The 25149-nt window shown below is 41.6% G+C and overlaps 1 protein-coding gene across 2 annotated transcripts; it reads right to left on the reverse strand.

Moving 5' to 3' along the window:
* Positions 1–4180: 4180 nt before the first annotated feature.
* On the reverse strand, positions 4181–24887 carry EOGT (EGF domain specific O-linked N-acetylglucosamine transferase). 2 transcript variants are annotated; one of them, XM_075762398.1, is made up of 17 exons: positions 24541–24887; positions 23945–23991; positions 22920–23144; positions 21881–21981; positions 21218–21326; positions 21032–21126; positions 19821–19925; positions 17912–18018; positions 16026–16129; positions 13319–13411; positions 12521–12592; positions 11918–12004; positions 10710–10778; positions 9361–9422; positions 7816–7935; positions 6742–6844; positions 4181–6366 (listed from the first exon to the last, which is right to left on the reverse strand). In XM_075762398.1, the coding sequence occupies exons 3-17, from the start codon at positions 23127–23129 to the stop codon at positions 6220–6222; spliced, it is 1584 nt and encodes a 527-aa protein (XP_075618513.1). In that variant the 5' UTR covers positions 23130–23144; positions 23945–23991; positions 24541–24887; the 3' UTR covers positions 4181–6219. The 2 variants fall into 2 exon arrangements, with proteins under 2 accessions (XP_075618513.1, XP_075618514.1); XM_075762399.1 differs by having other exon boundaries at positions 24531–24760.
* Between the last annotated feature and the right edge of the window lie 262 nt (positions 24888–25149).

Raw genomic sequence — 25149 nt, forward strand, 5'->3', positions numbered from 1 at the left:
ACAGCAAGGGAGAGCATCTGCCCTCTTTCAATACGTCCATTACAAAACTCACCTGATTTCCATCCTTCTTGCACCCCACCTTAAACAATTACTACCCTGTTTTAACTTTTAAAACTTATTTTTATTTTGCTCAGCTGTTGGAAGTTGCGGGTCAGAAGGCAGGCAGAGAAATCAGCCCCACTGGCTTTAACCAACAAGGCAGGACACTGCGTCCTCCATGGGGCAGCCAGTGCCCTGCATCAGCTCAGAGGTTTTCAAAGCTGCAAAGAAAAGTCAATCAGCTCCATTTTTAGTGATCAACTGTGGGATAAGTTTGGAAAAGGCGTAATTTGCAAAGCACAATTATTTTTCTTTAGAAACAAATGTCCTCATGGTAATTGTTGGGTTTTTTAAAACAGAACAACTCCACCATTTTCCAGTATTTTTTTCACTATTTTCTGAGTGTCAGTGGTCTACATTTGATGACACCAGATGCATGTGCACACACATACCCCAGCGAACTAAACGGGAGAAGTAATTAGGTAGTGGAAGGTGCACGATACATTGCAAGACTGGGAAACGTGTTGCATAAGCGAAAATCAAGACTTTGCAGCAGAATAGCAATTGCATTAACTGCTAAAAAGTTAGTTTGGCACAAAATGTTTTTGCAAGAAAATGAGAAACAGCATTTTGCTACACAAGATTAACTGAAAATTATTTTCCAACACCAACCAAGTTGCTTAAAGAAAAACTGAAGAAAAATATACCAATATTATAGCATTTGAATAATCCTACGCTAAACTCTAAAACCTCCCTGGATTCATTTGTCCAGGCATTTCCTTCTACAAATAGGAAGGTGGAAAACCAAAATCATCATCTGCAGCAGCAGTTGCTTTATTGTACTCCTCGGTGAGCTCTTTCCATTTGAAATGAGATTCCCTTTGGAGAGCCAAGACAACGTTGGAAAGGGCTCTAGTGCCACCTACTGCACTCTCCTACAACAGGTAGTAAATGCTGCTCTGCCTTACCCGGGCATCAGAGGAGTGCTCCAAGGCACCAGCGAGCAAGGGCCTCGGAAACACTGCCAGCTCGCAGCATCGTGCCAGATGTGACTGTGCCCTTCTGAAAAGCTCAGGAGAGCAATGAGACTTTACTTAAACCTAACGTTTTATCTGAACCGATGATATCCAGCAACTCATAAAACAAGCTCAAATGTGAAGTGATGGTGTAGCTGAGCTTTAGACAATTGATTGATTTATCGCCCTCTACTCAAAGGCTTCATACATTTCATGCTCTACGTCGTTTCAAATACTTTTCTTATGGCCAAAACCAGACCTGATTTAAAAAAAAAAAATTAAAAAAATCAATGCTATGTTAGAGGATATGCATATTCAAAACAAATTGAAGTATTTTTTCTTCTCAATAACAGTGTCATTTTTTTCTTGCTACTTCTGAGGTTTTTTGCATGGAAAGATAGGAAGGGAAATGAAAAAAACAGAAAAGAAACTAAAGTAAAAGATACAGTCTGCTCTTTATTTTGGTGTTTTATTCCCTTATCCAAAAGACAACAGCAATAACAGGAATAGTTATATTACATTGGTTTCCATATTTGTTTATATTGATATAAAAATATTTTATTTGTAACATTTACTATATCTTTATTTGTATGCAAACATAAAATATATTTATCTATATTACAGTTTTTATTATTAAAATATTTCACTGTTCTAAGAGAGGACAGCAGCCTTTAAAAAATGACCCTGAGAATGTGCTGTGACTAAGCGCCCGCCGGCCGCTGCCCTTCCCGGCTCTCCCTCTAGCACAACTTGCCCGTCACCCCCAGATTTTCAGCCCTGGTCCCTCTCCCCGAGAGCCCCACCTGGCTGGGGAGCTGCCCCCTCCTTGCCTGCCTCAGACCCAGGGGAACTCCGGCCCTTTTGTTTCTCCCTCGTCTACCTCCTCGCAGTTGGGACAGTAACATTCCCACCACCCTCGGTTTTGGCTCTGTCCCACCGAGGTTTCCAGACACTTCACTGGATTTATAAGCAGGTTCACGGGGGACTTTTGAGCCTCAGGGTCGGGAATGACTCTGCCCGACTTGCCCATCTGCAGCCTTTACACTCACCCCTTCCTCCTTCCTCCGTAGTCTTTCACTCCCCCTGTGCATCTCCCTCCCCACCTCCACAAAACGCTGCCATCAGCTCCCCTGCCACAAATTGCTCGACTCCACCAGCACAGAACCAACTGAAACTTCAGACCTGGGCTCACCAATTCTGGCTCAGTCATTTTATTCCAGCTCTAATTTCTTCCAGAAAGCTTCCCCCAACCACAACCAAGACCTGCCTACCTGCTCCATGGTCCCGCCACACCGGCTGCACAGCTCACACACACCCAGCCCTCATCTGCGGGGAAAAACCAAGTCTGTGGCAAACAGTTTAAACTGCAGGTTTTTGCTAAAAGAAACAAAAAAAGCAAAACAAGTTAGAGAGCCCTCACACGAGCTGATGGACGCAGCCAGGAGGAGCAGCTCCCACCCAGGCTGTGAGATCAGGAAACAAAATGCAAGAAGGATGATGAGAATTGAGCGAGTAAGGAAGAGCCAAGCCCGTTTCAGGGCCAAAGCCAGAACAGTTTGTCTGAAATAAAAGCACTGCTACTAAACAAAGCCCGCTCCATGAGAAATGTGTGCTCAGGAGTGGAAGTAAGAGCTCGACTTCAAGGCAAATGTTGCAAATTGAAACAATTATTCAATGTTGAAATCAGAGAAAATTATCAGCTCACATTTTACCCTTCTGAGCAGATAAAAAGCTCTCAAGGAGAACGTTTTCTTCCGTTTCTCTCCTGCTTAAAAAAAAATAAAAGATTAAGACATGTTCTAAACCCTGAGTTATCTCATTAATGGTACAACTGGCAAGATTAACAGCAAAAATTAAACAATTTCATTATTCTTTAATTGCTTTAAAAAATGTATTGCCTTAATATTTATAATTGTACCCTTAAGATTAATAATCCTGATTTGCCACCTCCCCATCACAAGCCATTTCTCACACTTGCCCAACTTCCACAGAACTTCACAAAGAACATATTGAAAATACATCCTGAAGACTTCTGAAGTAAAAAGGAAAGACACTGTGGGCATCCATAAATTATTTTTTATTTCAAATCCAACTCTCAGTTTACATTGTACATGAATCACAGGCAATCCTGTACGCATTCAGGATCGGCAATGTTCATTAAGTTCCAAAACTAAATTCACCATGCTGATGCCAATGTGCCAGTTAAACACAGACTCTAAACTTAAGTAAACTAGAGGGACCAAAAAGAAAGAAAACAAAAAAAAAAATAATCAGAAGTAGCAAGGAACAAGATTCCTATAGTCTGTTAGCAAAATATAATCCAGAGCTATATCCTGCCTAAAGAACAAGTGGCCCAAAAGTCTCATGGATTCCCTCAAATTCCCATTTCCAGGCAGACCAAGATGGCCCAGACCCTCTTTAAGAAAGTCACAACCCAGATCTTTGCTGCTGCCCAAACTCTCCCTCGGGATTTATTGGCAAAATCCCATTAATCCAACCAAACCTCCTTCTGCTGCCAACATAACGTTGCAACATTTTGTAAAGCTAACCAACCATAGTAGTATTTTCATCCCAGTAATATTAAGCTGTAAGGGCTGAAGATGTTGGCCATCAACTGTTGATACTGCACTCAAATTTGCTAAAACTGACAAATGTTGGCAGGATATTTTGCCCTTGGATTAATTCCCCACACATTCAGGCGTACATTTGACCACTTGTTTCAGTGAGTCCTAATGCAGCTTGAAGGAGAAGTTCCTCACCAGCCGCTTCTGTACACGCGCCTGCATCTGCCCACCGGCTTCAACAGCATCATCTGCAGTGCAAAAGTTAAACATGTACAAATGTTTTCCACGAGCCAACCTTAAAATGCCTGGCAACAAAGCCATCAGTGCAAGATGATAGCGTTATCTCCAACAGATTCCCAGATAAACAAATCTGAGCATCAGTTTGGAACTCAGAACATCAGGTTGTCATGCCAGGAAAAGGCACAGGCACATGACTCTATGCAATTAATAGTATTTAAAGCATTTGCCTCTAAAACCTGGTAAATTGTGCCCAAGAATTTTACACTATTTTTTTAATTAAAAAGCTCTTTATTAAAAAAAATACCAAATATCTGTGCACAATTCATAGTTGAAAGTCGTCTTTATTTTGAGTTGGTTTCATTTGAACTCAGACATTTTACTGACTTAAGTTTTATACATTTCTTTTAAAAATCCCACAAGGTTAAAAAAAAAAAAAAACAGAACAACCCCAAACAATCCACAAACAAATACAAGAAATGGTATTTCTCAAGGGTGGGTGGTTTATTTCCCCCCCTCATGTCAAGAAGTGCAATTTTGCTTCTATGGTTCTTTAAAGCAAAACAGTTTTATCCATCAGTAAAGCAATACACTATGCTAAGAATTGCACCAGACACACAAGATATAGTAAGGTATCAGCTGTATCTAGCTTTTCCTATGAACTGCTTAAGGTCACAAGAGATCTATATGAAAATTATGCTTACAGTAACTCATCTTTACCAGTACAGGCAGGTCAGTAAACATACCCACACTTGGTGAAATCGCCTATGACTGTTGAAGAATGGAAGTCAATAATAACTACAATTACACCAGTGAAATGTTTACATTTACTGTAACTGTCTTGCTTTTGCATACAAATGTATGCTCTGCTTCAAGTCGCTGAGACTGTATGATTATACTGCAAGTCTATCATGGGAATACGTTCTCAAAAAATTCATAATTTAACACAGAACTCTGGGTTTTATCTCACTGAACTTGATTCTTCCACACATCCTTCTGGCCACACTTAAGACAACAGAACTACTCGCTTCCCCCCACCCCCACACTAGCACCAACATGTCAGTTCTGGGGGGAATTTTACAAAGAACTCGACTTTGGTTTAGTATTTCCTTCACTGAAAACAGTCAGCTATGCACTACTGGCTTTGGAAGGAATTCCAAAAGTTTTCTAGATGGATTCTTCAACATTTTGAGAAAACAAGAATATTAATAGATTAGGCTTTTAATGACTTCAAGAACAAGGTTCCTCATGATTTCATTTCCTTTCAGCTGCAGCAGAAAGACACCCTATACAGTTTATCATTTGCCATAAAAGACTGTAAGTCCATTCCCTTTAGCATCCTCAAAAAGACTCAAGTTTTATTCCAATTTGGGGTTTTTTTTCCATTACAGAGTGCTGTTTTATATGAAAGGGTAGGAAACACCCAGATTATCTGATGTTTTAAGTATTCACTTAGTCTTTTATCTCAAAGCAGGTAAATCTTTTCCTGACTAAACCTACTGAGCAGACCTGTTATATTTTAGCATTTAAAACTAAAGGAAGAAGAGTCAAAGTTTATTTTTTAAATGCAAAAACACAGACATACTGCTCTCTAACTTGAAAACGTTTCTAAACTTGAAATAGAAGTCTGCGGTATCTGTTGTACCAAACAACAAAAGTTAAAGCTCGCTTAACCACTTCATTCTTACAACCACTATTACACAAAGGAAGATCTTCAAACCTAGAAACAATACAGGGACAAGCACAGCAATGACATGGATGGTGATGAAAAGGAACTAAAAAGCCATCCTGGAACCACTGTGTCATGTAACTCAACTGCACATGACATCCTGGGCAGTGTCTTACAATAGGAAGGCAATTCCTATTCAGATTTTCACTTACAGGTACAGGACCATAGTATAAAAGCATCCAGCTTCTCAAAGACAGGAACTGCGGAGCACTTACAGGTCCAACTCATTCCCCGAGAGACTATACTGAGAAACCAAGCTGTAACACTCTCCATTCTCTAGCATCTCCTCACATAAATTATTTTAAAATTAGTATCTACCCCAGGAAATCATACATGAAATGGATGGACATATCGTTATACAAAGGCAAGTATTTTAGAATTTGGAATGCAAAAAGACAGTGCAGAAAGCAAAAACAAGAGTTCTGACAAGTAGTTTTTACATATTGAAAACTCCCAGAATTAAAAAGCGGGATTATAAAGATAAGGTATGGTGCTAAGAAGTGGTTTGACAACTTAATAATGGGTTATTTCCCTTGTAGAGGTTTACGTGTTTCACACTAGCATTTTGCTTTATGTTGTTACAATATTTTTATGGAGCATTATTTAAAAATAGTATTTCAGTCAGAAGTCTAATTTAGAATTCATCATGTTTTACCCTAAATGGCCACTTGGAATGCTGTGAAACGTGATTTGTAGCCAGAAGCACCAAGTACATAAACTCTTCCACATCAAAGGAGTAGTTTGTAAATTTTGGATGTTCTCCCAGTGTTGGGTGGTGTCCCTAGAAAAATGAAATAAGGCCTTTTAGACAGAAAAAAAATACATCTTCCATTCAAAGAGCAAGAAAAAAATTAAGCATCTGCAGTTTTAATTTAATATTTCTGATCCACTGATCTGCTCTGAGGCAGAAGAGTCAGCAAAGTAACTGCCTAACAGCAATGCTATGGACAGCTTGAATTAATGGCCAATTCATTTCATTTCTCTTCTTCCCTCAGCCATTAATATCAAATGATTTCTTAATCACAACAGGGAGGTTAATTTGGTCTAAAGGATGGAAATCATATTTCAAATATCAGAACACAGATAGGTAAAACAAGCTAACCTTTAAATGCTTCAAGGGATAGCACCCCACCCTTCCAGCAGTGGCCATCATTACCTGATCTTGAGGGAATACTTTATTCCTTTTTCGCCAGGTGATGTAGTGAATGCCTCTCAGTCTTGCCAAATCCAGGTAACAACGTTCGTCTTCACAATTGTATCTAGGGGCAGGCAGAAAAATCATACTTACCCACAGAGACTGTGCTGAAGTGTACCGGGGTGAAACGGGGTGTGGGGGAAAAAACCCCACAAAACTTGAGGCTAAAATGTTTGTTGTCCAGTTCTAAGGTACCAAAACCACAGACAAATTCTACTCCACTGAAAACAGCAAGGGCTACCATCTGTTCTTAAGACATGGCCTAGGAGACAGTTTGAGGCACACCTGCATGTCAGACATGTCCCTGTCCAGCTGCAGCAGCTCTTGGACATGTGAAAAAACCCAGGGTTTCTGAACTTATTTGGAGACTGGACAAAATACTCTCAAGCCAAGATTATGCTGCAAAGCATCAGCTCCACAGCCTTCCCACAGCAGGGACTTTAAGCAGATTTTCACATGATGGAGAATTCAGTGCTCTTCTGAGAAGTGTGCTGCATTTTTGTTTAGCTCTATAGAACTGGGGTGCCTATTAACAACCATATTGTGTGACAAAATATGTTTAAAAGGAAGTTACTAGAGAAATTCAGGTAAATCAGAATGACATACAAGCTGTTGCTCATGCTCTGTGCATAGAGAAGAGTATATAAATAACCTTCAGGGGGATCTTTAACACCCTGGACATGCATCTTAAGTCATCGATTCACCTGGATCACCTACCATTAGATCTCAGACTCACCAGGCAGAATCTGACCAGTGAGGCAAGCAATTGTTGACCAGGCTGCATTTTATTTATACCACAGCATCTTAAGAAATCACAGGCTAAACCTGTACGATATAGTTACACTAACTTTTATAAAGAAAGCTTCCTTGCTTCTGATTCCCAGAAGAAGAGACTGCCAAAAATAAAGTCTAGACGAGGATGCAAGACAAACATTCATAGCCAAATACTAGCAAGGCAGAGTGCTTCATTAACACATATGAAGAGACATTAGGAGTTGTGCGTATAATAGAGGGGAAAGAGAGAACCAGACTTACAGTTCAAAAACAACAGCCCAGTCTGGTAGAAAGAGCAAATGAGTAAGTCCAGCTCCGTGCATCCCAATGAATATATCAGAGTTGTGGGTAATTCTCAATTGCTCTGAAAATTTAAGTTCCCTGCAGACAACAGAACAAAAATGGTGATCTGGCATGCCTATCCATCTCAACAAGAATTAGTTACATGTAGAAAGCGCAAAATTAACTTAAGGGAATATTGAAAGAGAGAATTGATTTTTCAAGGAACAATACTAAGAATCACAAATGCAATAACTCAGCATGGAATTAAAAGAAACGCAGACAGGTTTCAAAACTCCACAAGAGTCTGTTCCAAAAATTTGATTTTTTTTTTTTTCAAGTTAAAGTTTTTGTAAGTTTGGGGGTTTTTTTACTTGCCCTTTAAAAAAAAGGCATCACTTGCTTTAAAAAACCCAAACAACATAAAAGAACTACACTGGTTTTAATATCATGTAGAAGTGTACAATTCCCACCTAAAGATGCAGATATCCAACCTTAACTTATGCGTAGGCATCAAGTGAAAATGAGACCAGGCTTTTTTCAGCTCCTGGAACTGACACTCTCTCCCATCCTTTGATTGTAAGCTCCAAATAAAGTATTTTCTTTAACAACCCAGGTGTTCCCCAAGCAGACAAGGAAAGAATGGACTAAAGATACTTAATTGTAGGATAGCTGTGAAAATGTATGATGCTGAACAGTACTACAAACAGTTTCGACAAACATGGGGATTGTGGAAGTACCGCTTGGACATGCTTTCTGTGGGAGGGTCCAGATGCCCTCTCAAGGGTATCCACCCTCTTTTCTATTATTAGACTGCTCAAGGGCTTTCATTGACAGGAGAAGCGGCAGCACCTGGACTTCCTCACACTGTCTCTGCTTTGGTCAAACACTGATCTCTCATTGCTGCTTCAGTTTCTCACTCTTCCTGCATGATGCATGACAGCACCGTTGAGTAGATGGGAGCTGCTGTCATTTGGCACAGGCATCTACAACTTGGGAACTTTTTCTTCAAGCCATTTCTTACTGGCACAGTGCCTACTACACCTGGGCACCACAAACTGACCTCGAGTGGTGTCTTCAGGGGCCACCAGAGCAGCAAATAAGCTGAGTTATTACTCATTACTAGACTAAGGGTCATACAAAATAAGACACTAGCATCATACAAGAGAAATCCTTTTTGACCCACAGTTACTGCAGAGCATTAGCAAGTCCATCAGGGTGATGGGAACAGAGCTGGTTTTGGGGGAGGGGAGGAAACAGAAAGAAAAGTGATTTCAAAACTTACTCATCATATAGTAGCTTTAACCTGAGCCCACTAACTCTACAGATTCATTCCTAATCGTAGGATAGGAGTGTTTAACTAGCTCTAACCACCACCACTCCTGTCAATAACATTCTTCCTTCTTTACCAGTTCTTGGATTTTGCGAAGGTTAGACATTGGGGCATGCATAGCTTTGCCTGCAAACAGCTTTCACTAGCCAGAGGCAGCACAAGATCACACTAGTTTCTTCTTTCAACTTACGTACTTGTATTTGTAGTCTACCACTTTGACCTCCAACGTCGATACTGTTTTCAAAGCATTCACAAGCTAAGGAAGATAATAAAAAGACAATGATTTGGTGTTCTCCTTTATCCCACCCCTGCACTTCTGACCATTTTACACACTCCTCCTCCCCACCAGGGAATTACAATGAGACAGAACATACCGTCACTGCCATATACAGGAGCAGTGCCTTCCCACCAAAGGGAATACACTATTCCTGGCAGAGCAACCCCTGGAAAGGAGACTCACATCTCCTGCTCTCTCACAGAGACTACTGTTCACTTTTACATGCTCCAGGACCCAATCCTAAATGACTCAAACTAGTAGGATTTTTGCCCAGAATAGTGGGAAGATGTGGTTGGATTTCCAGAAGTTATTCCAATACCTAAGGAAGAAAATCAGTAGCTAGAAGGATTTTCAAAAATACCTTTCTAGGTCAGACTCCTACTCACTTGAGAAGTGAAACCAGGTTAGAGCCTGAGCTTCTAACCTACAAGGGCTTTTTCCGAGTCTCAAATCCATAGCCAGCAGCAGAGAAAGAGCCAAGTATTTTCTTTTAGAAAATTGTAGTAAAGATGAGACTAACTTCTCCCTTTCTGTCATGTGCTCATTATCAGAAAACACACTATATGTAGCAGTGTAGGCATGCACTGTGGACGGTCCAGCAGATAACGGCACGAATTCAGCCATCTGTGCTCTATTCTGCCACTGAGCTATGGCACCAAACAAGCCTCAGTTTCTCCCTACATAAGGTGGGGATGATAATGCCAATTCATTTTGGTCAGGCAATAACAGCTAAGAATGAAGACAGGTATGAAAACATTAGATATTATCATTTTAGTACAAGAGAAGCTACACTGTAAATCCACTAAGTTGCATGATTCAAAAATGTGAATCAATATGAAAATTCATTAAGTTTTGAATGCGTGTACTCAGATACCATAGCTTATGCATTTTAATCTGCAAGCATAACAAAGGTTTTTGTTAGTCTTCAACACTGGGGATGCCAGAAATAAAGGAGATAATCTGAAAGTGAAATAATTTAATTTTATCAGAAGCTCTGCAGTGTCTGTTTGTTAAGAGGAAATACTTTTAGTATTACATCTGTAGTCTTCCATTGGATATTTAAAAAGGACAGCAAGGTTCAGTGTCTGGTGTGCAGAAATGGAGACTGGCTAGAAGACCTATTAGAGGAAATTAATATTAGCTCTGAACATATTTGTCCAAGATTTGTCAGTCGATAGATGTCTTGGCTGTACCTGAAAAACATCAATTCAGTGAGCAAAATTTAACTTCTGATAAATTTGTTTTAAAAATAAAAAAAGACCACACCTCATTCTGGTTTAATATTTTCCGGTAATCTGTACTGCGTGCAAGTATTGTGACTCGAATTTTCCCATCCTAAAAAGAAAGCAGCAGCAGTGTATTAGCTATGAGACAGACCTTACAAAAAAACACCCCAAACATTTCCATATTTACTTTTGGTAATTATTTGAGCAACTAAGTATGTTCCTTCCCCATGTAGTAGATGATGTAACCACCTTAAAAATCGCATCGTATTTTCCAACAGATTAAATGCGTCAAAAACTTCGCGAAAGTCTGACTATTAACAAAGAATAAAACATTTTCTGAAAGATTTATTTTATTCGATACAAAAGAGCCTTTGTATTACACATTATATGGCAGTTTTTAAAAGCAAGAAAGCAGCTTTCAGGATGGCTTGGGCACAAGATCCTCAGAAAAAAAATATTTTACTTCTATAACAGTTCCTCCTTTTACCTCTTTAAATTAATTGGACTCACAGGGCTAAGTGTTCCAAGTGAAATAAAGAGATTTAACTGCATGACTCCCATTAGTGTCAGCAGGAGAAGCATAACTAAATGCCTGTGCAGTGCTTTGAATGCGTGCCCCTCAGTGATAATATGTAGGCTACTCTCTAGCAAATACTTCCAGAAACCCAGAACTGCCATATCCATCAACGCAGCCACTGCAACAATTTGCAAAAACTACCAGTGCGTACAACAGAGAAGCCCAGAGCCAGACAGATGGTACTGGGCAGGGATCGGAGGAACCAGATTCAATCATTTCCTCCTCTGATCTGAGCTCAGCAGTACCTAGGAGGATCAACAAAGAGCAAGCTCACTGCATTACTCTGTGGGATCCCCTCTGCTGGACCCAAGGACAGCACCTTGTCAGCAGGCTCCAGAAGAGACCACGCACCGTGTACCTTGCTTAACTAGGAAGGACGCAAAGGCCTTGAGCACAGAGAATGGAGACGAGGAAGAGATCCTAGGGTCAGAAGGAGGACATTCTAAAGTCTGTCCTACAGAAATAAGACAACAACTTTCACAGCCATACACAAGGTTGCTGAAGGTCTCTATAGAACAGGCTGACTTATTGGAAAAAATCCCTAGGATCACAGGAAAGGACAAAAAGTGCACGATGTGCCCTTATTCCCCACTGGGTCCAGCTTGCTAATGCTGTTTCTCTGGTAAGAGCCATCAGCTCCATATTACAACTTTATTATTCAGTTATCATACCTTGGGTCCTTCTTGTGTGATATTTAATCTGTGTAACACATGCTGAGAAAATGCTCTAAATAGTCCTGTACTGTGACAGCCAGAAATCTGAAATTAAAAAAGCAATTGTTGAAAACCTCTCTTTGAGATCAGTCTTTTGCCATTCTTGTGGAACAAAAGTCTAGTATCATGCACTGTGCCAAACATGTCACTATTCACTGCAATACAAGAAGTGCTTTCATTTAGAAAGAAATATAACTGTCTCTACAGTGTTAACAGCCTGAATGCATGAGCCAATACCCTCGGGAAAGTCTGTCAGTGCACAAGCTCTTGTGCTCTGCAAAAATACCAGTAAGTCCACAGTGCCCACCCATTAAAGAGGAATAATATGCATCTCATGAGCTGTGACATAAGAGAGTGGACACGACAAGGTACTATCAACCAGCTAAAGTAACTTCAGAATCCTAATCTTTAAGGAAGATCATTTCATTTGGAGTTGCAAAGACCTTCAGTGCAGTACATTTCATAACAACTCAGCTAGATGTTTGAGAGACTCACCAGCTCACATTTTTTACTGTCACACACACATCTAGTTAATGCAGTGGATGGATAAAAAGGACTCACCAATGGTGTGTTATAAAACAAGCCATATCGCATTCGAGGCAGTAATGAGAAGACTGCTTCTTTAAAGCATACCTGCAAAGGAAGATCACAAGAAGTTACACTGTACTGCTACCTTCCGCTGGCACATCCCGTGCTCATTCAGTGGGATCACTGCTTATAATGAGCTAGCAATTACATGCCCCTGTCAAGAACATCCTCACTTCCTTGACTGTGCAAATGAATAGAACAAAGACAATAAGAGCTCTCACTTAGGATGCTAAAGATGCAAACGTGGGAAGAGGTAAAAAAAAACACCCCAAAAGCAGAACAAACATGAACTAAACAGAAGAAAACCAGTTGAAGAGCAGAGAGTTTGAGACAGGCTTTAAGGGATTTAAGAGACTCTGAATGAATGGGTACATTTTTTTTGGTAGGAGTAAAAATTTTTTTAATGATAAGCAGCAGGTATACTAACAGTTGCAAGAGAAGATAAACACCTCAGTAGGAATCAGGATACTTAAACATTTGAAAACCCTTAACTTCAGTAGTGGGACCTGCAGAAGTGAAACCAATACAGACACATCACCTCTCAGAAGACATAAAAGTTAGGTCCATCTATAGAAAGCATAGACATGTCACAGAATTAGGTTACAGCTCTGTCTCTTGTTTGTAAGGCGGAATACTCATATTACACAAATTAAACATGCATGGAAAGTATTATGCTTTCCTCTGAAACACCCATATCCACAAGCAGCTTGAGAAACTGTCATATTTGTTACCTAGTGAATATGAATTAAAACAAAATATAAAATTCCATACCCTTTTAGAGTCAAAGGTTTTCAAGTGTATTATTTCATAGTCAGTAAATGCCTTCCATGTCTCATGGAACAGGTCACCATAGCCATATGAGCTCTAGGAGGAAGGGAAAAAAAACTGCAATGGCATAATGATTATATAAATGCATATAAAAACCCTCTTCATGATTTATAAGTTCTATATACAAGTTTTAACACACAGTTAATATGTGCATCACCACCACGGGACCTAAGACAGCCTAGCACAGAACACAGACATTACAGAACGTCAAACCCGGTGTTTACAATTGCAGTTAACTCAAATTACCTGTCAAGTATTTAATTTTTAATAAAACCATCCTAGAAATTAGCAATCTAGACAAGTTCTTCAGCAGCAGATTAGAATTTCTGAGTTAGGATCAAGGACTACCTATTACTTTCCCCAGAGACAAAAGAACACAAGTTAAATGTGAAGTAACAGAAACACGGGGATGGTAGAATGCATGAACCTCGACTCCTGAGACTAAAAACCACCTGGGAATTCAAGTGCAGCAGTAACATTTGAAGTAAAAAGTCACAACAAGACTGTTTCACATTTGCCTCTGTTTTGGGATGGTCACTTGTATCACATATTGAAGGCAGTGATCTGATTTGATGGAAGAAACAGCCAGGAAACTATGTTTTGCATTACTTTGACAAGCTACCAAGAAGTTTCTCTACAGGGCAGTATAAAACTTCCCCCTTTGCAGCAACACGCTGTGGAACCTTTTAAGAACCATCTACTCCCAGCAACACTGGCCTAGGAGCAGGGACTCTTGCCTTGAAATTTGTAACATTTCCTACACATTTCCTAAGAGTCAACATCTCTTGCTCTTTGCATGCAATTAAATATGACCTCAGTAGCCCTGGTTCAGATTCTTGCTTAAAGCTTCCTTTCAACTCTGGAGCTGGTTCAGGCTGCTTGGAAAGTTATGTGGAAATATTCTCAACAAGAAATTTGAGGATAAGACTACAAATAGCTGCAGAAGACAGCAGACATCTAGTGAAATGTAAAAGAATCTAAAGGGCACCAGATTTCCTTCAGCTGAAGAGGGGCTTCCTTCCCCTTCTTCTGCTATTAGGTTTTAATGAATTTTACAATCCATACTACTTTCTGGCCATCTGTCTTACAAGAACTGCTCTTCCAGATTAGAAGCAGAGAACTGATCTTCAAAGCTGTAAGTACTACTTTCTAACCCTATCTGCTCTCCTTAAAAATGCTTTATAAACATTGCTTTCCTGCATTTGCAGAGACAGTCTGCAAATCAACACCCAGTGGATTTCCTACTCATTTTCTGCTTTGTTTAATTTACATCTAAGGGCATCACTGTTTAATAAGAACAGTGCACTGATTCTACAGTAGCTAGAAAGTATGACCAAATCTAATTACATCAAGGAAAAAAAAAAAAGAGAATGAATAATAAGCTCAAGTCCATCTTTCGATCAGTGCAGACAGTCCATCAGCAGTTAGTTGGTGCCATCATCTGGTTGTACATGGTAATGAACTCAAGCAGACTGAGCAGTTAAGACTCATTTAAAATGATAATACTGTGATAGTACTTACTTTGAATGGTACATTCGAAAGAATTATTTGATTCAATAATGGGATATAAGAAAAATAGTTGCTTTTCCAAGTTATTTATGGTCCTGACACATCTAATCTTTTCAGAAAGTCATCAGAGCTGGATTAACAGGTCCCTATATAACATTTAGAGAGCTTGCTTTTCTGGCAGGTGCATTTATTTTAGCTTTCAAAATGTAACAGAACTAGAAAAAAGGGTCTCTTCTAGCCAAAGAGGTTTCTCATTAAATAGCAAGAAGGGGATATTTGCAGTTCTCTATTGAATATTAGTTGTCCTAGCAGTAAATACACCACAAGAAAACCCAGTATTTTACAAGAACAAGACAGACGTGGGACAATATCATAGTCAAGAACTCTGTTATTTCTGGATCTGATTATAAATGTTATCTGGCATGTCACAAATTGCCTATTTTTTCATTGTTTCATTTAACACTCTCGTACACAACTTAAACGCTGGCCAGTAAAACTAACATCACTCTTAAAAACAGTCATAGTTTCAACTCAGCAGTACAGCAGAAATAATCCCACTTAAAAACTTCTTTTATATGTCACCGTGGCATTCTAAGAGGTGATTGAGAGAAGTAACTGCAAGAAGGCAATTTAAAGGAATTAAGTATGAGTCCCTGTTTTGAGATATATATATATAAAAAAAAGGATTTAATTTAGTTGTTTTCTTTATTACAGGCTGCATATTACTGATTTAGACAGATGCAAGGCTGCATTTCTTTTTAAATATAGCAGAACAGTTCTGAGTAAATATACTTCAATATTCTCAGGAAAAAAAAGTCTACAGAAAACAGCATGAAATGTTCAAATGCCACATATTAGAAATACTGATCATGTTACTTTTCAGGTCACACCAAAAAAAGGCGTAATTATGTCCTAGCAAATGATGGGCTACGGAGTAGTGTTCAAAGAGCACGTGGTTTCTTGTAGAAAATCTGTTACCTAATTATTGTTCGTGGACCTGTATTAACAAGATCCAAAAACGTATCAGCTCCACACAGCTAAGCCCACAAGAAAGCTAAGGATTGGCTACTGAAAGCTTCAGAGCCGCTCTAAAGCAGAAATACAACCCATTACAAATAGTTTAAAAGCACAGCAGACTTACGGTGTCCCACATGACTATGTTGACATCAGTACTGAAGGAATTATTTATATGCTGTGTAATGTAAAGATTGACGAAATCACAGAAGTGATGGTACATATTAACACCTGAGAAAGAAAGAATTGTTAGCAAAATACTACATTACTCCACTTTTTATTGGTTCATGCAGTTTTTCCTTAGTAGTATCCTGCATTTTATATTAGTTTCCCCTGCTTCTGACTGAATACTACTTATATACCCTAAGAAAATAAACTTTAAAGGGAAGGAATCAAGGTAAGAAATCTGAAGTAAAATGTGTTTTTCAAAAAGTTCAGAGAAGTTACAAGAGCAGCCAAAAGACAGCATAAGAAAAAGATAAGCTTCATGTGTTATTTCTCATTCAGTCTGCAGCTGCTTTCTGAAGTATATGAAAGCAACTACTGCTTTAACAATAGCTACTCAGACATAAAGGAAACATTAAAAACAGGCCTTCAGCACTGATCTTAGTTCTGCTTTATCTGGGTTAAGGGAAACTCTGTCTGCAGGACTGCAAGACAGAACTTGTACTTGCACATGAGCCAAAGCCCAAGTAATTCCTCAGGTTTTTTTCTCAGAGCATTTTTGTTCATTCGTGCTGTCTGAAGCTACTACCTTAAGACCAGGGTGCATAAAAAACTACTGTGAAACAAAGGAGGTAATGTAGTCCAGTTTCCTTGCTAATGAAGATCCCAGGTTTGGAACCACGTGCACACAGCCCGTTTCTAAGTTTCTGACCAAAAAGAGCTGCTGTGATAGGGACTAGCTGTCAGGCTTCCTATACTGCTCAAACTCTAATTTTCCCCCTTCTCCCCTAAAACAAAGGAGCTGGACAAAACCACCTCCTGAGCCACAGCCAGACCACCCCGCTCAAAGGTACAAACTGACAGCACAGCAGCTCTTCCAAGGTAACTGTTCAGGGGCCTGCAACAACTTTGCTTTGAATACAAGATACTGCCCTGCAGGGGAAGAGGGGCAATTCAGTTTACAGCTGCAGTATGTCACGGGGTAGAACACAGCAGACAACTATTCAGTTTAAACCACAGCAGCTTGTTTGTATGTCTACAACCTGAACACCCCCTTTCATTAACATTTGTCTGAAGAATATGCTGCATGAACAAAAAAGTTGGTGAACTTCAAAACATGTGAGGTACCACTGGCTGATTCCTAAAGATGCCTGGGTGCTGCCCGCTCATGAATTTTGGTATAGTGTTGGCACAGCATTCACTGCAGCTCTCTGTAATAAGAGTGCTAATTTCTTCTTGTGGTAACTTTTCACCTAAATTTCAAACTTTAAGATTAAACACAACCCTGGTTTAGTTTTGTATGTTTTGGCTTTTCTGGGGTAGGTGCGAGGAAGTATTTTAATCAACTAACAAAACTTATTGCCTTGAACATTGTATTTGAATACCGCTTCCTCTTCCATATCACTCAACACACGTAGAATCCTCAATTACTGAACACATACCACAAGACACAAACGCACATACCTTGTGTTTCATGGTATAAAAACTGTCATCCAGAAACACAGACAAGATCAAAGACTCTGTACAGAATACTCTTTGGCACAAAGTCAAAGACTCTGACAAAACACAGTGTTAGAGTCAATGATTGGGTAACACAAGTGGCAGGAAAATTTTTCTGATTGATTTATTTATCTTCTGTGGCAAAATGTAAGGTTTAAATCTAAGTTTCCAAGTTCATCAGTGGGACTACAGGAAAAAGGAATTTAAAAGTCACATCATTTTTCAAAAATAAAACTATATTACAAGTGAACTTGACAATCACAAAGGCATCATGTAGATAGGCAAGTTGGACATACGGTCTTTTTACTGCAGTACTGTAGGATAAAACAAACTAAAGATACCAATTACCTGCATCTAATTTCATGAAGTACGTTGGCTTTTCAATAACAAGATCACACTTCTCATCTTCCAGGGGCCTGAAGTTTAATGCAGTAAATGTCTGGAGTTCTGCAAACCTACAAAGATTCAATCACACAGAACAGGGTATGCCATTAACACACTTAAACAAATGTGCTTCATATGTCTAAGATTTTGTAACTGTTCATCCAGTCCATTTGATTTAGCAAGACTGCTGAAAACTGATAAGAGTCTGACAATCAAATTATTTGAAATTGTAATGGAAGATTCTTCAGGTTATGAGCGTCCAGAGGTTAAACACTGCCTTTGATCTCAGGAGCGAACAGCATCTTTGATCTACAAATCAAGGCAGTAGAGATGTAACAAAGAGCCTCAGAGCCTAGATCTGTGGGTCTATCCACTTGATCTGCATTGCTGTACTGGGTTTGCCTGGCAAGGTTTTGGTAGCAGCGGGGGTACAGGGGTGGCTGCTGTGAGAAGCTGCTAGAAGCTTCCACAGTGTCCCACAGAGCCAATGCCAGCCGGCTCCCAGACCCACTGCTGGTCACGGCTGAGCCCATCAGTGACGGTGATAGTGCCTCTGGGACAACATAGTTAAGAAGGGGAAAAAAGCCACCTGTGAAGAAACAGCAGCAGAGAGAGGAGTGAGAAGATGGGAGAGAAAGACCCCTGCAGACACCAAGGTCAGTGCAGAAGGAGGGGGAGGAGGTGATCCAGGCGCTGGAGCAAAGATTCCCCTGCAGCCCGTGGTGAAGACCATGGTGAGGCAGGCTGTCCCCCTGCAGCCCATGGAGGATGATGGGGTGTAGAGATTCCACCTGCAGCCCGTGGAAGACCCCACGCCGGAGCAGGTGGAGGCACCTGAAGGAGGCTGTGACCCCACGGGAAGCCCACGCTGGAGCAAGCTCCTGGCAGGACCCGTGGAGAGAGGAGCCCACGCCAGAGCCCGTTTGCTGGCAGGACTTGTGACCCCGTGGGGGACCCACGCTGGAGCAGTCTGCTCCTGAAGGTCTGCAGCCCGTGGAAAGGACCCAAGCTGGAGCAGTTTGTGAAGAACTGCAGCCCGTGGGAAGGACTCACATGGGAGAAGTCTGCAGAGGACTGTCTCCCGTGGGAGGGACCCCACGCTGGAGCAGGGGAAGAGTGTGGAGGAGTCCTCCCCCTGAGGAGGAAGAAGAGGCAGAGACAACGTGTGATGAACTGACCACAACCCCCATTCCCCATCCCCCTGTGCCGCTGATGGGGAGGAGGTAGAGAAATATCAGGAGTGAAGTTAAGCCCAGGAAGAAGGGAGTGGTGGGGGAGGTGTTTCTAAGATTTGTTTTTATTTCTCATTATCCTACTCTGATTTGATTGGTAATAAATTAAATTAAACTTTTCCCAAGTCACATCTGTTTTGCCCATGACAGTAACTGGTGAGTGATCTCTCCCTGTCCTATCTCGACCGACAAGCCTTTTGTTGTATTTTGCTCTCCCCTGTCCAGCTGGGTAGGGGAGTGACAGCGCAGCTTTGGGGGGCACCTGGAGTAACAGCGTGGCTTCGGGGGGCACCTGGCACCCAGCCTGGGTCAACCTACCACAATTGCTAAAGACAGGCATTCAACCAGCACCTTGTCCAGAAATCACCTGAAGGTGAGAACTTCAAATTACAAGATATTTTCAGATCTTTTGCTGGTGTAAATTAGGCAGGACACAAACACACATAGCATAGTTCAGAACGTTCTGCATAGATGTAATTACCAGAAGTATCTTATATGAACTCTCGAACTGACCTTAGAAAGGAGCAACTATTTCCTCAGTATGAAATGCCCTACACACAGCTGCTAGTGTCAATGAAAAAAAAAAAAAAAAAAGGAATTAGTAAGTGAACTTGGAAGCAGCCTCGACAAGTGATTCTTACCAAGACTGCAGAGGGCTCTTGCGCTGACCTTCAGCCAAAAACGCTTCAACATCGAGGGTACAATGACCTCCAATTTCTCCCTTCTGGAAAAAGTCTTCTTTGAATCTAATGCAAATTAGTAAAAGTCTATCAGCTTTTGTGCAACAGTACTACAAGCGCTCTGCAATCCCCATTACCTACTTTAGCCAGTGCTAGTTAATCTCAATTCAGCACGGTACTTCATATATATTTAAAACCTGAGTATTTTCTTCAGCATAAATCAAGCATTTCCCACAATTCCCAAATAAAGATTGTGATGTCCTTGGAATTCTACATATCAATTTAGAAAACAGCACTAACCCACCCAGAATGTTATTAGGAATAATTTTCACATACCCAAATGAGTAATTTAGTTAGATTTTGCTAGATGATTACTTACAGGAGCATCATTAGTTGAGTTTTTTGTTTGCTTTTAATAACAATTTCGCACTGAAATTCACCTCTGATTTCACAACCCAGTTAGTAACCCAAGAATTTTATACAACATATGAAGAGTGAGGTGCAAAAACAGAAAACTGCCAAACATCTAAATTAGCTTTTAGGATAGGCTGAGAAGATGACAAATCCCATCCTGAAGGGTATCAGCATCACAGTTGTGAACCATCTCTTTTCAAGGCAGGTCCCCAAGATACTGACTTCAAAGATAAGGCAGAAGGAAAAATGAGCAATGCATCGGTGGTATGGGTTTTTTTACAGTTTTCCAATATGTAGCATTTTAATTTGGGACGTGGGAGATCCAGGTTCCAATCTCTCAATCTAAAAAATACAATTCCTGGTTCTGGTATCAAGGCTCCTAGCATAGGAAAGGTCTTCTCAGCGCCTCATACAAAAACAATTATACTTTGCACATTGCCTCATCAAGAAAGGATATACCTGAAGACACAGAAAGGATGTGACCGAAGACACAGAAAAGTCTTCCTCTCTTCCACCAGAAGGGAGGATTTCAATCACCCATCATCATTCCATAAAACTGATTCAGTTTTTAAATAAACTGTACTGGCTGACAGCAGCAGCAGACAGCAATCAAGAGGTGTAGATCTCAACAGGACTTCAGCAACAAGTCTCTGATCAGCAGTAAAGCCCATGACAACAAGCACATCAGCTTTGTTAAATTTCAAAGTCCTCTTCCCTGCCATCCCCTCATTTTACTGTAACATAAGCAAATCAGAGACCTGTTGTGGTTTCTCTTTACAGTTCGCAAATCAATGTACAAGTTTGTTGCTCTGCAATGCTGAAGGTACTGAGAACAGGTCAGAGATGAATCTCCCTGTTGAGAAAAGAACAAGTTAGATTTTATCAATAACAAGAATTATGTTTAAATGTAAGTGAAAAGTACAACATCTATCAGAAATACCTACTGTTGCTGCAGGCTTACAATGGGTTTTCATTTCATTGAGCCTCTCTCGAACGTAACCAAAGTCAGCTTGTTTCCAGAATATCTGTTGGGCTGTCTCAATGTCACTTGCCCTGATGTATGAAGGAGAGAGGAAAAAAATCATGATCCATTGTTCAGTTCTAGTAATAACTTTAATAGATAACATTTTTTCCACTGAAAGTGGAACAGAAGAGCCAGACAGTTACTTTATTGACATTTAAGATGCAAAACAGGAAGTAACTTATCAGCTGCATGGAAGTGAAAACATCAATGGCAATTTAAAGCTATTCTCCCATAAAAGGGTATAATTTTTTTTTTTTTAACATTTTTCCTCTAGTTTTAAAGCTAAGAAAGGAAATCCAGAGTTATTTTAGGAATCTGAATTCAAGGCTAAATCAGAATAATGAAAACATTGTGGCAGGAAGCATTTCAAACAGTATATTCTTCCTTAAAAAGTTAAATTTATAAAATCATGTTGAAAGACACTTTATCTATAAATACACACATATATATATACATACGTCCACAAACAATCATCCTTTAAACTCTAAATATCACAATAATGTTAACTTCACAGCTAATCTAAAAGTGAGCACCATACTTTTTTTTAACATACTGTTCTTTATACATGTAAAATGAAACTTACCATCCAGTTTCAACATAATCACACACTGGATAGCTGAACCTGTGATCTGATTTGCAGGATTTCTCATAACCCCAGCAGGATCTTAGTTTCTTCAAGTATTTCTGTAACACAGAATAACTGAATCAGATTAAACAACAACAAAACTAACTTTAGTTGTTAGCTTATAACTACCTCCTGCTAATAAATCTTGTATTAAAGCCTTTTGATTTGGTCTGTTTTCAAACAGAGTTTCAGAAAGAACCCTCAGATTCTTTATGCACCACAGAGGCTTCAGAGAGGACACGCATGCACAGCAACATTATCTTTAACACGTCTGTTCCAGGACAACCACTTTTCCTGGCGCAGTGAGCAGGATTCCAAAATGTTATTACCGCTGACAGATATGGATCACAAAGCTAAGCTCACACCAAGCACAGCGCTCCAAGCCTCAGGCTGAGTGTACCACTGCTCCCTGGGCAGATCTAAGAACATCCGCTTCTGCAGTGCTGTAGAAAGCCAGAGAAGGGGGAGTAGAGCTCCCACCTCCAGCTCTACGAAGCAGCTCCAGCCTAAGAGACACCAGAATTGCTCCAGAGCCACACGCCGCCCAGATCCTCAGGTTCACTGTCCCTGCTTCAGGTGAATGAATTATACACAACCACAGAGTAAGATTAAATGAGCACTTCATTGATTTGCCTATACTCTTGGCACTTCCGCGGAAGTTCCACAGCATGCTAAAAAATCACAGGCCTAGCAACTCCTAACCATACTTAATTAAAACATCTTTCACGTGCGCAAGAGTCATTCAGATTAAGATCATCATTCCAGCTCAATAACAACTAAAAGAAGGTGGAAAAAATTCTTGCAAAATGGTACTTTACAAATCTGGTCTGGTTTTGGTCAACCTTGTGACAGCAGCAGATTCAGGAAGAGTCCTGTACAATTCCAATTCGCAATGAAACCGACGCACTGGCAAGGAGACCAATTCATCACTATCTTTAACTGCTATGACTTCAAGAATAAACATTACATTAGAACAAACAAACAAAAGCAAACGTACTTTATATGGGCAATGAGAGTCCTGCTTACAGATGCCAGCAATATGCTGATTATTGTGCAGAAAGTACGGAATATGCTCATCTGGCAAGTTGATAGCTTTGTAGCTGTATAACGGCTCTTCTGGAACGTCTTTGAATTCAGTAAGATTTTCAGCTTGGGAATTAGCCAGAATTTCTTGCAGTAGCAATCCAAACACAAGCAACATGAACATGGCAATCTATCAGTTCTGTACTTGTTAAAAAAAAAAAAAAAAAAAAGGCACTTAATGTATCTGCAGCACAGCAGATTTCAAGCATACTAGACAATATTCAGCCAAAGTCAGTCATATACTCAAAGAATTTGTACTTGTATTTCTGGGGTGGTTTCTTTTTCCTATGAAAAGTAAACTTTCACTAAGAGACTAGACTGTAGAACCTCAGGATTATCTTTGAATCATTAGTCATTGAGAGTTATTACGCACTACCAACTCACAGTCAAACTAAAATGGGTGTGTTTACTTTAGCCAAATCCCAAGGGATCCTGAGAGTTCAAATGTGGAAACTAAGTATAGAGCATATAATATCCAATCAGCAGGAAGAAAATGTAGAAGTATTGCGGGGCAGGGGTGAGAAGAGGAAGAATTTTATTTTAAAAATAAGGATAAAAATAATACATTCTCCACTTCGGAAGAAACTAATCATTAGCTGAAGGAAAACTATGCAGTCACAAATAAATGGTCCAACTAGAGTCTGTCTCAGGATGCTTGTTTTTAGTAGTTAACGTCATGTTACAGAAACTTTGACTGCTGAGTTATATACTTAACTACAGGCCCACACGTATCTATACCCTCTAAAGCAGATGGATTCCTTTCTGACCATACAGCCACTTCATCAAACACCCCTGCTTTGAACCGTTAAACTTCCTGAAAAAAAAAAATGGTTGGCCTACATCTAAAAAAACTTTTTTGGCATTATAATTCGCCAAAATTTGCATGCTTGCTTGCAACTGAAGCCTTTAGCAATATTCCTACGATACAAGTAGTTTTACCTGTTTGGTTTGAGAAGAACTGCTTCAGATTTCCCGAGTGCACAAACCTAGAGGTGAGGGGTGAAAAGCCGGGTTAAATACGTCCCGCCAAAGCAGCCTTCTTCAGAACACAGTCCTGCTTCTTGAGAAACAGTCACAGCAATGACAGCAACTTTCCAACACCACGGGAGCATTTCTGACCCGTCTGGGTACTCGGATCCCTGCACGACAGCGCTTCCCTTCCCCCATGGCACACAGCCCGGGGCGTGGGGGGGATCCCGGGAGGATCACACCGCACCCCATCCCCACTCAATCCCAACACTGCAGTGCCCTGCTCCCCAAAACGGCGTTGCCCCTTACCTACCCCCTGGGCCCCAGCTACGGATCAGCCACCTGGGGAAGGCGCCCGACTCCCGGTGCCAGACCCGCGCTAGTGCCAAGTCCATACCGGACCCAGAGCTGAACCCAGCCTCTGCCCCACGCCGGACCCGGTGCCAGGCTCACAGCGAGCCCCGTGAGGCGCCGCTGCGCCATCCTGCCCCGCCCGAGCCACCCCCCGGCGGCGCTCACCCCACGCCCCGAGGCCGCGGCGGGTACCGCACCTCACCGCACCTCACCTCAGACCCGTCGGGCCCGGGGAGCCCCGTGGGCCATGGGACCGGCCGTTCCTCCTGTTACGCGCTCGCCGACGGCCTTAAGCCTCATGCCGCCGCGGCAGCTGGCGGCTGTCCGGGGTGGGGCGCACACGGCCCGGCCCGGCCCCACCAGGCTCTGTGGGGGAAAGGCGGCCGCCGTGAGAGCGCTGCGCCCGCCGCCGCGCCCCTCCTTCACACCCGCGGGGAGCGGAGCGGGGCGGGCGGCACCGCCACACCCCGTCCCGTCCCCCACAGCGGGCAGCAACCGCAGCCGGAGGGCTGCCGCCGCGGGGGCCCGCCCCACCTGGAGGCGGCGGGAGCGCCGAGCCGTCGGGGGCGGGCGGGGAAGAAGGGAGGAGCCCGGCCGGGCCGGCGGAGCCGCTCGCCGGAAACCGGGCGGGGGGCGCGGATCGGCCTCCGCCGCCGCTTCTCAGCGCCCAGGCCCGGCGCCCGCCAGCGTCGCTCGGGCCGTGGCGGAGGACACCGCGGCCGCCCAGGGCTCGGCCGTGCGGCACCTGCCCGGGGGACGGCATCCCCGCCCCGGCACCCCCCCGCGAAGGGAAAGCGGTGCGGTAGCGGAGGCTGGCGGCG

This window comes from Balearica regulorum, chromosome 10, assembly GCF_011004875.1.
Source record: "Balearica regulorum gibbericeps isolate bBalReg1 chromosome 10, bBalReg1.pri, whole genome shotgun sequence".
Taxonomy (NCBI): domain Eukaryota; kingdom Metazoa; phylum Chordata; class Aves; order Gruiformes; family Gruidae; genus Balearica; species Balearica regulorum.